Source organism: Crinia signifera, chromosome 6 (genome assembly GCF_055691185.1).
Source record: "Crinia signifera chromosome 6, ASM5569118v1, whole genome shotgun sequence".
NCBI classification, from domain to species: Eukaryota; Metazoa; Chordata; class Amphibia; order Anura; family Myobatrachidae; genus Crinia; species Crinia signifera.
Window position 1 is genome coordinate 283,612,959 of NC_139222.1, and position 14,163 is coordinate 283,627,121.

Here is a 14,163-nt window from a genome sequence, read left to right on the forward strand (position 1 = left end):
TGCACATATTTATAGAATTGCAAGTAAAATCACAAGGAGGGCTGGTGGCAGGGGGGCATCATTGTAGCAGAGCGGGCGTCAGAGAGCTCTTTCTCAGCCAATCAGATGCCGCCTAAAGTCTCACAAAGGCTGAGAATACTAAATTTCTACTTTTCCAAGCGATTTATTGTCTTTTAGTTTTGTGCTTTAGTTAAGTTATTTAAATATAAAGATTATTCTTATTTTTGTATTTAGGATTTTCCTCGGAAACCAAAAATAAAGTAATAGATCTCTTGGAGTGGTGTTCCTCTTTTGGTGAGTTTATATTGCTCACTGGTATATGGTCCGTTCCCAATTGTTTTACGTTCAATTTTTCCAATAAAAAAAAACCTTACAAATGCGAGGCCCGGGACGTAGTGGCCCCCACAGGTTCGGTATGAAGTTATTTCCCTAGACAATGACAGCTAACGTGCAATGACAGACCAGGGGTGTATACAAGGATTTATTATACAATTGCATTAACAAAGACATAAAATCAACTGTTTTATTGACGCTAATTAAAAGAAGACGTACACAAGGCAGTGAGGTAAAAACAAGAGTTGAAATGCACTTTCAAAAAAAGGATAAAAACATCACAGGACAAATGCTATTAGCAACAGCCCCCCCCCCCCCCCCCCTAAAATGACATTGCAATGACACTAAGAACATGGAGACACAAGGTCTGAGTAGAAAATATGGAAGCCGGCCGTCCAATGTATTAAAACAGCTTCTGAAAAAACTGACTAAACAAGCGCAAAATATTAAACACTTAAATATACAAAACCTGGTGCAAATAGAACAACAGGGAACACTTTGTACAATATCTTGACATGGGTGACGGGACGATCAGCCATGGGTGGTGTCATCTTCCACAAAGTCCTTGGCCTGTTCTGCCGTGATCACATCAATGTGACTCACCTGCCAGGAAGCACAAAGAGGACACGTTAATAATCTGCCATCCCAATCACAAGCCTGGCACATCCAATGCCGTGTGGGAGCAGGTCGTTAGGCTGAAGGGTAGCAGATGCTGGTGAGAGCTATCAGACACTAGCGGGGAGAATTCAGCCAGACATCGGAGCAGGCTGCCTAAGTCACGGGGCATCCATACTAATGGATATGCTCTAAGATTTACATAAAGAACTGGGAGATGTGTGAAAGGTAGAAGTAACGACTGATCTGCACAAGGGTCTTCTATATATAGAGAAAACGTTGTCTGGAACGGATGTCAGACACTTTCATGCCCTTTTTCTACAGTAATACACTTCATTTATAGGTATTGGAGAGATCGGTTAATATAATCAATAGAGCGCTGAGACCGTGTACCGAGACTGAGGGGTGCGCTGTGCATGGGTACAGAGAGAGGGGGTAGGGGGTGTGCTGAGCACGGTTACAGAGAGGGGGCAGGGGGCGTGCCGAGACCGGGTACAGAGACAGAGGGGTGAGCTGTGCATGGGTACAGACAGAGAGGGGAGGGGGTGTCCTGAGCACGGTTACAGAGACGGAGGGGTGCGCTGAGCCCATTTACAGAGACAGAGGGAGCAGGGTGTTCGCTGAGACTGGGTACAGAGAGAGGGGGCAGGGTGTGCGCTGAGACAGTGTACAGAGACTGAGGGGTGCGCTGAGCCCGGTTACAGAGAGAGGGGGCAGGGTGTGCGCTGAGACAGTGTACAGAGACAGAGGGGTGCGCTGAGCCCAGCTACAGAGAGAGGGGGCCGGGAGTGTGCTGAGACCGGGAACAGAGACAGAGGGGGCAGGGCGTGCGCGGAGACTGGGTACAGAGACAGAGGGGTGTGCTGAGCCCGGTTACAGAGAGGGGGCAGGGTGTGCACTGAGACAGTGTACAGAGACTGAGGGGTGCGCTGTGCATGGGTACAGAGACAGAGGGGGGAGGGTGTATGCTGAATACGGTTATAGACAGAGGAGGCAGGGTGTGCGCTGAAACTGGGTACAGAGAGAGAGGGGGGAGGGGGTGCGCTGAACACGGTTACAAACAGAGGGGGCAGGGTGCATGCGGAGACCGGGTACAGAGACAGAGGGGGTGTCATGAGCACGGGTACAGAGAGAGTCGGTAGGGCGTGCGCTGAGACTGGGAACAGAGACAGAGGGGGCAGGGTGTGCGCTGAGACTGGGTATAGAGAAAGAGGGGTGCGCTGAGCCCAGTTACAGAGAGAAGGGGCAGGGGGTGCGCTGAGACCGGGAACAGAGACAGAGGGGTGCGCTGAGCCCAGTTACAGAGAGAGGGGGCAGGGGGTGCGCTGAGACCGGGAACAGAGACAGAGGGGTGCGCTGAGCCCAGTTACAGAGAGAGGGGGCAGGGGGTGCGCTGAGACCAGGAACAGAGACAGAGGGGTGCGCTGAGCCCAGTTACAGAGAGAGGGGGCAGGGGGTGCGCTGAGACCAGGAACAGAGACAGAGGGGTGCGCTGAGCCCAGTTACAGAGAGAGGGGGCAGGGGGTGCGCTGAGACCGGGTACAGAGACTGACGGGTGTGTGAGCATGGGTACAGACGGAGGGGGGAGGGGTTGTCCTGAGCACGCGTACAGAGAGAGGGGGCAGGGGGTGCGCTGAGACCAGGTACAGAGACTGAGGGGTGCGTGAGCACAGGTACAGAGAGAGGGCAGGGCGTGCGCTGAGCCCAGTTACAGAGAGAGGGGGCAGGGGGTGCGCTGAGCCCAAGTACAGAGAGAGGGGGCAGGGGGTGCGCTCAGCCCAGGTACAGAGAGAGGGGGCAGGGGGTGCGCTGAGACCGGGTACAGAGACAGAGGGGGAAGGGGATACACCCAGGAACAATAACGTAAACACTACACATATATACATCCATACATTTTAACTGTGGGTTACAAAATATTTGCCGTCATATGGAGACTGTAACTTTACCTTATTCCTAAATTTCACCCCATAAAACTTGTCGGCAGATTCCAGAAGTTCTGGCCTGAAGGTCGTCGTGATAAACTGAGCGTGAGACGCAAGTTCCATGATCATATCTGTGGGAGGAAGAAGAACAATAAGGTGAGAATCTCTATGACGCGCACCGGCAGATCACTTGCACTACATTGGTGTATATGCTGTTACCTGACACGGCCTTTCTGTGCTGGGCATCCAAAGCCTGGTCAATCTCATCAAACAGGTAGAAGGGGGCAGGATCACATTTCTGGATAGCAAAGATCAAGGCCAACGCTACCAGAGACTTCTGTCCCCCGGAGAGCTGCTGCATCTCTCTCATCTCCGCCTGCTTGCCTGTGAACGAGACCTGTGGGAGAGAGGAAGGAACGAGGCTCGGTATGTATTCACACACACACGCACGCACCTAGTAGACAGCTGTGCGGCACCTCGCTCATTTACATACACTAGTATACAGCTGTGCGGCACCTCGCTCATTTACACACAGCTAGTATACAACTGTGCGGCACCTCGCTCATTTACATACACCTAGTAGACAGCTGTTCGGCACCTCGCTCATTTACATACACCTAGTAGACAGCTGTGCGGCACCTCGCTCATTTACATACACCTAGTAGACAGCTGTACGGCACCTCGCTCATTTACATACACCTAGTAGACAGCTGTGCGGCACCTCGCTCATTTATATACACTAGTAGACAGCTGTACGGCACCTCGCTCATTTACATAACCTAGTAGACAGCTGTACGGCACCTCGCTCATTTACATACACCTAGTAGACAGCTGTGCGGCACCTCGCTCATTTACATACACTAGTAGACAGCTGTGCGGCACCTCGCTCATTTACATACACCTAGTAGACAGCTGTACGGCACCTCGCTCATTTACACTCACCTAGTAGACAGCTGTGCGGCACCTCGCTCATTTACACTCACCTAGTAGACAGCTGTGCGGCACCTCGCTCATTTTCATACACCTAGTAGACAGCTGTGCGGCACCTCGCTCATTTTCATACACCTAGTAGACAGCTGTGCGGCACCTCGCTCATTTACATACACCTAGTAGACAGCTGTGCGGCACCTCGCTCATTTACATACACCTAGTAGACAGCTGTACGGCACCTCGCTCATTTACATACACCTAGTAGACAGCTGTACGGCACCTCGCTCATTTACATACACCTAGTAGACAGCTGTACGGCACCTCGCTCATTTACATACACCTAGTAGACAGCTGTGCGGCACCTCGCTCATTTACATACACCTAGTAGACAGCTGTGCGGCACCTCGCTCATTTACATACACCTAGTAGACAGCTGTGCGGCACCTCGCTCATTTACATACACCTAGTAGACAGCTGTGCGGCACCTCGCTCATTTACATACACCTAGTAGACAGCTGTGCGGCACCTCGCTCATTTACATACACCTAGTAGACAGCTGTGCGGCACCTCGCTCATTTACATACACCTAGTAGACAGCTGTACGGCACCTCGCTCATTTACATACACCTAGTAGACAGCTGTGCGGCACCTCGCTCATTTACATACACCTAGTAGACAGCTGTACGGCACCTCGCTCATTTACATACACCTAGTAGACAGCTGTACGGCACCTCGCTCATTTACATACACCTAGTAGACAGCTGTACGGCACCTTGCTCATTTACATACACCTAGTAGACAGCTGTACGGCACCTCGCTCATTTACATACACCTAGTAGACAGCTGTGCGGCACCTCACTCATTTACATACACCTAGTAGACAGCTGTGCGGCACCTCGCTCATTTACATACACCTAGTAGACAGCTGTGCGGCACCTCGCTCATTTACATACACCTAGTAGACAGCTGTGCGGCACCTCGCTCATTTACATACACCTAGTAGACAGCTGTGCGGCACCTCGCTCATTTACATACACCTAGTAGACAGCTGTTCGGCACCTCGCTCATTTACATACACTAGTATACAACTGTGCAGCACCTCGCTCATTTACATACACCTAGTAGACAGCTGTGCGGCACCTCGCTCATTTACATACACCTAGTAGACAGCTGTGCGGCACCTCGCTCATTTACATACACCTAGTATACAACTGTGCTGCACCACGCTCATTTACATACACTAGTATACAACTGTGCTGCACCTCGCTCATTTACATACACTAGTATACAACTGTGCTGCACCTCGCTCATTTACACACACCTAGTAGACTGCTGTGCTGCACCTCGCTCCCTTACATAAACTAGTAGTCTGCTGTGCGACACCTCGCTCCCTTACATAAACTAGTAGACTGCTGTGCAGCACCTCGCTCATTTACATACACCTAGTATACAGCTGTGATGCACCTAGCTACCCTTACACACATCTAGTATACAGCTGTGCTGCACCTCGCTCACTTACACCCTCTCCCCCAATATACAGCACCACGCTCTTGAACCCAACCACACTTGCAGATTACCCGAATGCCGACGCCTGTGAATTGGTCGACAGATGGGACACTTTTCTGTGAGCTAGAGCCCTTCTCGCTCTCCGCATTCCCCTCCCCTTCGTCTTGTGACTGACTCCCCTCGATATCTCCTTTCTTCATCACCAGCGTGGCTTTGCCGCCGGGCACAAGTTTTGTGAACACTTCACTGAAGTTCTTTGATACCTAGAACAGATTGTGCGAAAGTTACTGTTAAATCTGAACAAAACCGGTTTATAATTGTTCTAGTCTAATGTGTGTGCTGTAGACATAAAATACAATGTGTAAGTGATGCAATGGGTTTGCACTTTCCGGATAAATATCCTGCATTAGTAAACGTCAATGACAGGGTTTCTGCTGCTACAATATCACTCTCAGAGGTTCCCCTACGTTTGGCTGAACAACCGACCTGCTTGAAGGTGAGCTGGATGGCCTCGTATTTCCGCAGTTCCAGAACATTCATCAGCTCCATAATGGACTTGTGGCCGCGGTCCAGCTCTTCCTGCCGCTTAATGAGCTTCTCTTTCTGCTCGGAGAAGTTCACAAACTGGTCCAAGGCTTTCTTATTGACGTGGCTGTACTTCTTCAGCTCCGTGTTACATTGCTCCAGCTTCCGGAAAAGCTGCAAAGACCACCAGGACATGAAGGGAATCATTACACGTCTATGGCACCGCGGTTACCACGGCAATACGTTTCTCTGTACGAGTCTGCGGGCAGGTTGGGCCACAGAATCTGGCAGATATGGCATTGCCCCTTACCTGTTTTAAACTCAAGGTTTGATATTTTTCGAATGCCTCCTGCGGTAAGGAACCCAGCTCCCGGATCTTCTTCATGCATTCCTCCTTCTTCTTCAGCAACATTCCTTGCCGGTTGGTCATCTTCTCCAGCTCCTTTGTGTCATGGTTAATGGCGTCCATGTGCTCCTTCTCCTGGTTCTTCCAGCGGTCCATGCTCTTCACCAGATCTTTTATCTCCACTTCAGTTTTATCGATGGTCACGTCGAGACCTAACGCAAGAGAGTCTTGGTGAGAAGCCAATAACAGAAGCGCGCATTCACTAAATCTGCCCCGTTCCGCCATTATTGAGACGCTGGCTAATATCTATAGACATACAGGTAGGGTACGTGTACACTCACAGCACCAAAGAATGGATGCCAAAGTATGAACCGTGGTTAGTTCAGAAAGCCCTTTAGATGTTTCCTAACTACACGTTTTCTGAGCCGGTCAGGAGCTACTTTAGAACGCAGTATACAAAGAACAAAAACAAAGTCTAGTGACGGTACATAAGAGACGTGTGTGTGAGGCTTATAGTCACCTTCTGACCGTGCCAAGGTGTCCTTCACCCGTTTGTTGATGGCCTCCAGCTCAGACGTGGTTGCTGTTAAGACCGTCCCACCCTCAGTCTCTCTCAGCTCATTCAGTTCCTGTGACGCCACAAGCAAAAATACATTCATAAATCACAGCCAAATCTGAGAACCAAGAATCCCTGACCACATACAGACCCTTAAAGGGCAACACAAGGTGTGCTTACCTGCTCCACCTGGTCCAACCTCTTCCGCAGATTCTCATTCAGGTAGGTTTCTACTCGAGTGATCGTCCCCTCCAACTTGATTCTCTCATTTAGAAGTTGGCGGTTTTCCTAAGTTACGGAAAATGACGTTACTCAGCAAGCAATCACGGGACGGTTTTCATACCTCGTCCAGTTCACAGTGCAGCTATGTAACATACTTGCTGTAACTGGCGGATCTCATCGTTGAGAGCGTCCACCCGCTTCTGGTCTTCCAGGCTGAGCTGAGATAACAAGTCCGTCCCCAGTTCTGCTTTCAGGGACTCCCTGGTGGACTCCATGGCGTGTAGACTGGCCTCTAAGCTCTGCAAGCTGCGTTGCTGCGATACGGGATACAAGTACAGGTCAGTGCAAATACAAACGCCTCATCTCTTACAAAGCCTGACCCACGCATCAAGCGATAAACACACAATGTTCATACACAGGACAGCAACGCCTACCTTTGGCATGAAGGTCTTCTCAGACTGTATCCGCTTCTCTTTCAGCATCTTCATCTCGGACAATATACTGTCCCGAGACGCTTTAAACTTCCTCTGCTGCGTCTCGATCTGCTGCATCTGATTCATCAGCTGGTCGATTTCATTATTAATCCCTAGACGGGGCTAAGGAACGTACAAGACACATCTCGGGCAGCCATGCTAGAAGCTGCCGCTATACAAATGTCAGTGACAGACAACAGGGGCAATGTCAGACTAATACAGGACATGGGACTCCGAATCAGGCCCAAAATTCGGAAAAGATCAAATGGATTTTAATTTAAGACTAGGAAGATAGCGAAGGCACCACGATCTCTAGGACACCTGCGTGTGTATATGGGGATCTATACGGGGATAGGTCAGTGATAAGAGACCCGGCACAGCCCAGTTACACGTCTACAGACGCACAAGGATACGCTCAATGTTTCGCCGCAGGTTCTCATTCAGTTTGGCCTCTAGCGCATGGAGCTCGTCCTCCACCTTCCGCACGTCTTTCTGTAGCTCCAGCCGGGACTTCCTTGTGTCGTAGTAACCACCAGTCAGTGCACCCCTATGACTGACCTGGTCCCCTGTCACAAGAAGGAACCCAAGAAACAGAATGAATGAAAACAACAAAACATGCAGACCGCAAAGCAAGGCAGATTATTATGGGACAGTCATGGAACATAGGAAACAGGTGAATAGGGAAGTAACGGATCCACTCGCTTCGCCAAATTTAGGTGCTCCATACCCTGTGGCAGGACCTAGAACTGGTTCCCGGGCCTACCAGCATGGTCTGAGAAACACAAATGACAAAGGAAATGCCCACGGACCCCACCTCATTCCTAAAGGAACATGACAGACTGCAGGAAAGGGGTGTGGCGTGTAGTAGGAATAGGAGGAGCCTTCTAGCTCATGTCCTGCCCCCTGTGGGTGGTGCCAGTCTGTGCCCCGTAAGGCTGAAGGAGGAAAGGTCTTTTAAGCAATGCACATACAAACACTGGTAGAAAAAGACATGCACTATAATACGCAATTAACCCGACATCTCTGTGAGGGATGTGAAAACAATCTAGCACAGTATTTAAATTGGTTGCTACAGGAAACGTCTCCAGAATACAGAGAGTATTTAGATGGAAGACGTTTTCAAGTGCTCTGTAACAGCTGCACGAAATGGGAGAAATCTGAAGCTTGATCCCATCTAGGACTCATTTACATAGGAAACTCCATCTAGAACATTACCATTTACAATGCTGATTTGTTCCACAGACCAGGTAAACAGGGGGACACGCTTGCTGCCATAGCTGGCAGACACCAATATTACATTAGCATGCTCAGGGACTGACCTTCCAGGGTGATACAATCCATAGTGAAGGCCCTGGCCAGCTGCGTGGACACCTCCATACTGCGGCAAATAAGAGTCTTTCCAAAGACGTGTTTAAATGCTTTGTCAAAGCGGTGATTGTACCGGAGCTTGCTGATCATAGGGATAGCGTCCTAGAAATATATACAATATTAATACACACAAAGGAAAATACTGAAAACAGATTTCCCTAGTGAGATGTATGGGGTGAGAGAGATAAAGGAGTAAGATAGATGGGGGAAAGTATAAGGAGGGGAGGAGATGGTAAGAAACTTATCTGCCGCAGTGGGTGGGGGGGGGGGATGATCAGCAGTGTCTGTGGGGGGTGGGGATTTGTGCAGGAAACAATCCGCATTGTGAGTTGTGGGGCTGAGCAGATAAGCATTGGAGAGAGATAAAGTACCAACAAATCAACTCCTGTCAATTTTTTTTGTTTGCCACAGCCTTTAACATGGAAGTAACAACCGGATTGCCGAATACTTTATCTCTCTCGAAGGCTTAGTATATTTCTCCCCTATACGTGAAACAAAACAGAATGGAGAGAATGAATCACAGGCAGGACAGCGATGGGAGAAGATAAATGAATCACAAGGATAGGAGGGGGAGAGAATGACCTGCAGAGGAGGACGGAATGACTCTCAGGAGTGGGTTAGACTATGTGACGGAAGGTAGAGGGGGAAGAATTAAATGACATGGGAGTGTGGTTGGAAATTAACAACAAAAGGAAGAGGGGAGTGGTGGAGAAATTAATTATAGGGGAAGGGGGGGGGGGGGGGGATATATATCCATGTATACAGCTCCAAAGAATATGTTGCTGCAGAAGTAAATGAATGTTGCAGCTGATGTCAGAATGTGATGTACGGCCAGGATGGTCAATAACGGTGACTGGTTCTGTGAGATCTCTGTAACATGAAGGAACTCTGTATGTAGCACAGTTCTGCAGCCCACGGCCTCTGACTCAGAACCATGAATCCGGGGCCTTGGGAGTAAACAGTGACTCACGTTAGTCTCTGGGTAGGCCGTGTCTCTGACATCCAGCTTATTGAGAGGGAGGAACGTGACCTCTCCTGGATAGTTCATCTTGTTAAACTCCATCAGGATCTTGGTGCTAACTTCATCTGACTCCACTATATGATAGAACAACCTAGTGGTGAGAAAGAGGATGCAGTATACAGTATTGAGCAAAAGTCTGAGGCAGGTGTGAAAAAAATGCTGCAATTTAATAGAGCTTTCAACAATAGAAGGCTTAATAATAATCAATTCATGAAATGCAAAATGAATAAACAGTAGAGAAATCAAAATCAAATAAATACTTGGTGTGACCACTGTGCCTTTAAAACAGCAGCAGTCCCTCTAGGTCAGGAGTGGCCAAACCTGTCCTCAAGATCTACCAACGGTGCATGGTTTCCATGCAACCTGTGGATCTAGAGTAGAAATGAATGCAGCAGGTTTGAAAATGTGACAGTTAGTAATGACTACAGCTGTGCACCAGCTAGGTGATCTGGGGAATGTGACAGTTAGTAATGACTACAGCTGAGCACCAGCTAGGTGATCTGGGGAATGTGACAGTTAGTAATGACTACAGCTATGCACCAGCTAGGTGATCTGGGGAATGTGACAGTTAGTAATGACTACAGCTGTGCACCAGCTAGGTGATCTGGGGAATGTGACAGTTAGTAATGACTACAGCTGTGCACCAGCTAGGTGATCTGGGACATGTGACAGTTAGTAATGACTACAGCTGTGCACCAGCTAGGGGATCTGGGGAACATGGACCGTTGGTAGATCTCGAGGACCGGTTTGGCGACCACTGTTCTAGGTAGACTTAAGGAGCCCATACACGCTGCGATGCGGGCTTTGAGGTGCGCGCTCCCGCGGCACCTCATCGCACAGTACAAAAAGTATGTGCTTGCACATACTTTTTGTACTTAGCTGTCATCGCATCGCATGCACAGGGCATGCAATGTGATGCGTGCTAGTTAAGCACGGAACGCACGCCCGTATCGGGACTTGTATGGGCGGCATTACACACAGTGAGAAAGTTTATAGTCAGGTTATATGGTCAGATTTGTGGGTAACCAATCACAGCTTACAGGTGATAATGATCATCATTTTCATATGTAGATTGAAATATTAACTGAAACAGAATCAGTTGTGTAGGAGGCTTAAGACTGGGTGATGAACAGCCAAACTCTGCTACAAATGGGAGGTTGTGGAAGAATTCTTCATGACACAGGTCAAACACCATGGAAAATTGTGCAAGACTGAATCATTTTAAAAACACACGGATCCTCCTTTGATATCAAATTACATCCCTGGTTCAATACTGCTTGTAGGTAACAGCCCGCACCTCTTCACACTGAGAGCTTGCATGGCTGGTGGGGTGCTGCAGGCTGTAAGGTGGAACAAATCCCGCGAGTGCAGGAAAGGGACACCGGGGAAGTATTAGCACTAGAGGTAGTCCCACTGCCGGCGCGGTTGCTGAAGAAACCGATGGAATAGCCGGTTAGAGCGCAGACACTGTGGGTGGGCTCAGGGGCACGGAGGCAATGACAGTCATTCCTGCTTTTTGAAAAAGATGACCTGAGTGCGGTGAAACGCATTAAAAGGACTGCCATAATGCTGGGAGACCCTCCCATAAGACAGAATCCCTTTAAACACAGGACAACCTGCTGTTCAGATGCCAGTCTACAGGATTCATTCTCTCAATTCAATGACATGGTAAGATTACTTATCAGACAAATATTATAGCCAGTGCTAGGAGGATGAATCTTCAAGGAATGTACATCGTTCCTAGATCTCAGTGCAACACAACAGATAATGGGGACGATGTATGAAGCAGTGATAAGGGAGAAGTGGCCCATGACAACCAATCAGCTGCTCTGTATCATTTTATATTCTGCAAATTATAGATGTTACTTCAGTGCTGACTGGCCACTCCTCCTCTAGCTCACGCGCAATGTCATTATATACAGATAAGCAATGTGGGGGGGTTACCTGTTCCCGGCAGTGACCTCCACACACGTGTAGAAAGCCGGTTCACAGTCAAAGTTATTCATGACAATCCCGTTATAGCCATTAATGACGTGCTGGTTGATGCCTTTCCGCCGGAAGTGCTCTAGAACCTTATTGATGCTGTCAATACCGTTCAGGATGGCCTGAGGAGAGAGGAGCCGGAATAAGGAACTTCTATTACTGCACATTTCCTCACAGTTCTAGCACTGATCACTCAGATAGGACAGGTCACCTTTCCAGTGGCAGCGCGGAGAAGCTGCTGCTTCTTCTCCAGGTCCTCTCTCTTAGCTGCCAGCGCTTGTTGCTCAGCGTTCTCCTCTCGCCACAAATAGCTGAGGACACAGAAGGAATTACGCTGTCAGTAATGAGTAACAAAGATGAACCTCGCAGACCATGCCCGCAGCTGCTCCTGGTACCCTGGCACTAGGCCCGGACTTACTTTCTCTCGCTCTGCAGCTCGTCCTTCTTGTTCTTCACCTCATAGTATTTCTTATCCAGTTCCTCCACCCGAGCTTTCACCTCATTCAGATCTTGATCTAATTTCTACAAAGTCAAATATACTCAGTTGAACCAAAACCTTTGAAACAAGCAAACATGGAGAACGACAAATCTAGTGTTTATGCTAGGATGTTATAGCAGGGCGCCGCACCCGGTCTGATTTTTAAAGGGCAGAATGCACCCTGCCCCTTTAACTACACCCTGCTAAAGCAGCCTTCCCGCTTTCTTACTGGCACCACCCCATCAACGCTAGGGGAATGCTACCATAAGTGACGTAGAGGGGCTGGACCAGCTCCATTAGTGATGCCAGTCGGGCTAAGCCCCTGCCCTCTAGGACACACCACCTTTCCATGTACCCAGGTGCCCTGCCCGTATCGTATTCTCGCAGCAACAAAACGTATCTACATAATAGTTCTCCAACATGCATAAGGCACAGGAGCTAGAGTGCATTTGCCCATCGGTTACCTCAGCTAGGAAGACAGGACAGACCTAGGCCAGATGGAGAACCTAGGGTAAGGATGGGGGAAGAGTGGGCAGGGCCAGAGAGAGGGCGGGGGGGAACCGGGGACTGACCGAGGGGACCCAGTATATGCAAATTTAGAAAAAAAGATTTTACTAGGGAAGAGATAGGCTAACTGTGGTTCAATCGCAGTTGTGTGCCTGCTGGGATGTGGTTCTACTGGTTAGTGGCTACTGAAGTCGAATCTATGGGAACAGCTGGATATTAGACCTCTACTATATGACAAAAGTCTATGCATGAGCTAAATAATAACCCTGAGGCCATCATTTTTTATCAACAAGATAATAATATTTGGTACTTGTTTCCTAGAACGGCCACAATCGGGGTTAATCGTGTACCTTAACTTAAGGTACACGATTACCCCCGATGGACCCGATTTCCTTTGAAATCAGGTCCATTTTGCCGGCAAAGGCAAAATCAGGTCCATCGCGTCGGTCGGGTGCATTAACATGGCACAGGACGCGACAAACGCGATGGTCCCGATTTTGCCATAGAAATATTTTTAACATTGTAAATGGGAAAAGGGCCAATATGGGCCATTTCTCATTGTATGGGGTCAATCGTGGGGTGACGTTCACAATGGGGGGGGGGGGGCCCACCCCCCATTGTGAACGTCACCCCATGATGGACGCCAACCCAAAGCGTAGCGAGCCATCGAGGGGCGGCGGTACGCGTCCTCCGACCTTTTCATACCCCTACTATCCATGTCGGCGTGGAGTTGAGAATATAAAGTGTGGCGAGCGCAGACGTGGATAGTGGGGGTATGAAAAGGTCGGAGGACGTGTACCGCCGCCCCTCGCGGGCTCGCTACGCTCGCCACGCTTCGGGTTGGCGTCAATCATGGGGTTAAAATTGGGGTCTGGGGACAATTTTACATTGAATCCAATGCAAAATAGGGTCCCAGGGACCCTATTCACATTTCAATCAATGTAAAAATCGGGTACATCGCGTCGGTCGCATCGCGTGCAATTTGGTCGCATGCGATGGACGCGATTTTTCCGACCCGATGAACATCGGTGTGGCCGTTCTAGGAAACAAGTACCTAATATTTTTCTATAATTCAGTTCCCCCACAAGACATGGGCTACACACCGTGTACTGCTCGAGATTCTTCTCCTTATTCACTTCTGTGTCTTCCAGATCTTTGTGTATGGTGGCAATCTGCCGCTTCTTGTCATTGATGGCCTGATCCAAAGACTTCAACTCCTTCTTAATCCACTTGTCTCGCTCTTCTTTGGAGGTGAACTGACTGCCGCGTCCTTGCTTGGCGTACAGATCTGTTCGCTCCTGGGTGGCCTGTGCCAGTCTGCATCAAATATTACAGTGACATGATCAGAAGTTAATATGGAAAATGAAAAAATCTGGCT

The 14,163-nt window shown here is 49.0% G+C and overlaps 1 protein-coding gene across 1 annotated transcript in view; it reads right to left on the minus strand.

Moving 5' to 3' along the window:
- Positions 1–465: 465 nt before the first annotated feature.
- SMC3 (structural maintenance of chromosomes 3) overlaps positions 466–14,163 on the minus strand; it is a 44,898-nt gene continuing 31,200 nt past the window's right edge. Inside the window, exons 13-29 of the mRNA XM_083149842.1 lie at positions 13,889–14,102; positions 12,219–12,322; positions 12,012–12,111; positions 11,762–11,922; positions 9,767–9,908; positions 8,748–8,898; positions 7,842–7,994; positions 7,390–7,541; positions 7,111–7,269; positions 6,914–7,021; positions 6,698–6,806; positions 6,142–6,389; positions 5,793–6,005; positions 5,378–5,569; positions 3,090–3,267; positions 2,895–3,001; positions 466–936 (exon numbers count right to left, since the gene is read on the minus strand). Of these exons, the coding sequence (XP_083005968.1) occupies positions 865–936; positions 2,895–3,001; positions 3,090–3,267; positions 5,378–5,569; positions 5,793–6,005; positions 6,142–6,389; positions 6,698–6,806; positions 6,914–7,021; positions 7,111–7,269; positions 7,390–7,541; positions 7,842–7,994; positions 8,748–8,898; positions 9,767–9,908; positions 11,762–11,922; positions 12,012–12,111; positions 12,219–12,322; positions 13,889–14,102 (2,563 nt within the window). The 3' untranslated portion in view covers positions 466–864. The remainder of the gene's footprint in view (positions 937–2,894; positions 3,002–3,089; positions 3,268–5,377; positions 5,570–5,792; positions 6,006–6,141; positions 6,390–6,697; positions 6,807–6,913; positions 7,022–7,110; positions 7,270–7,389; positions 7,542–7,841; positions 7,995–8,747; positions 8,899–9,766; positions 9,909–11,761; positions 11,923–12,011; positions 12,112–12,218; positions 12,323–13,888; positions 14,103–14,163) is intronic.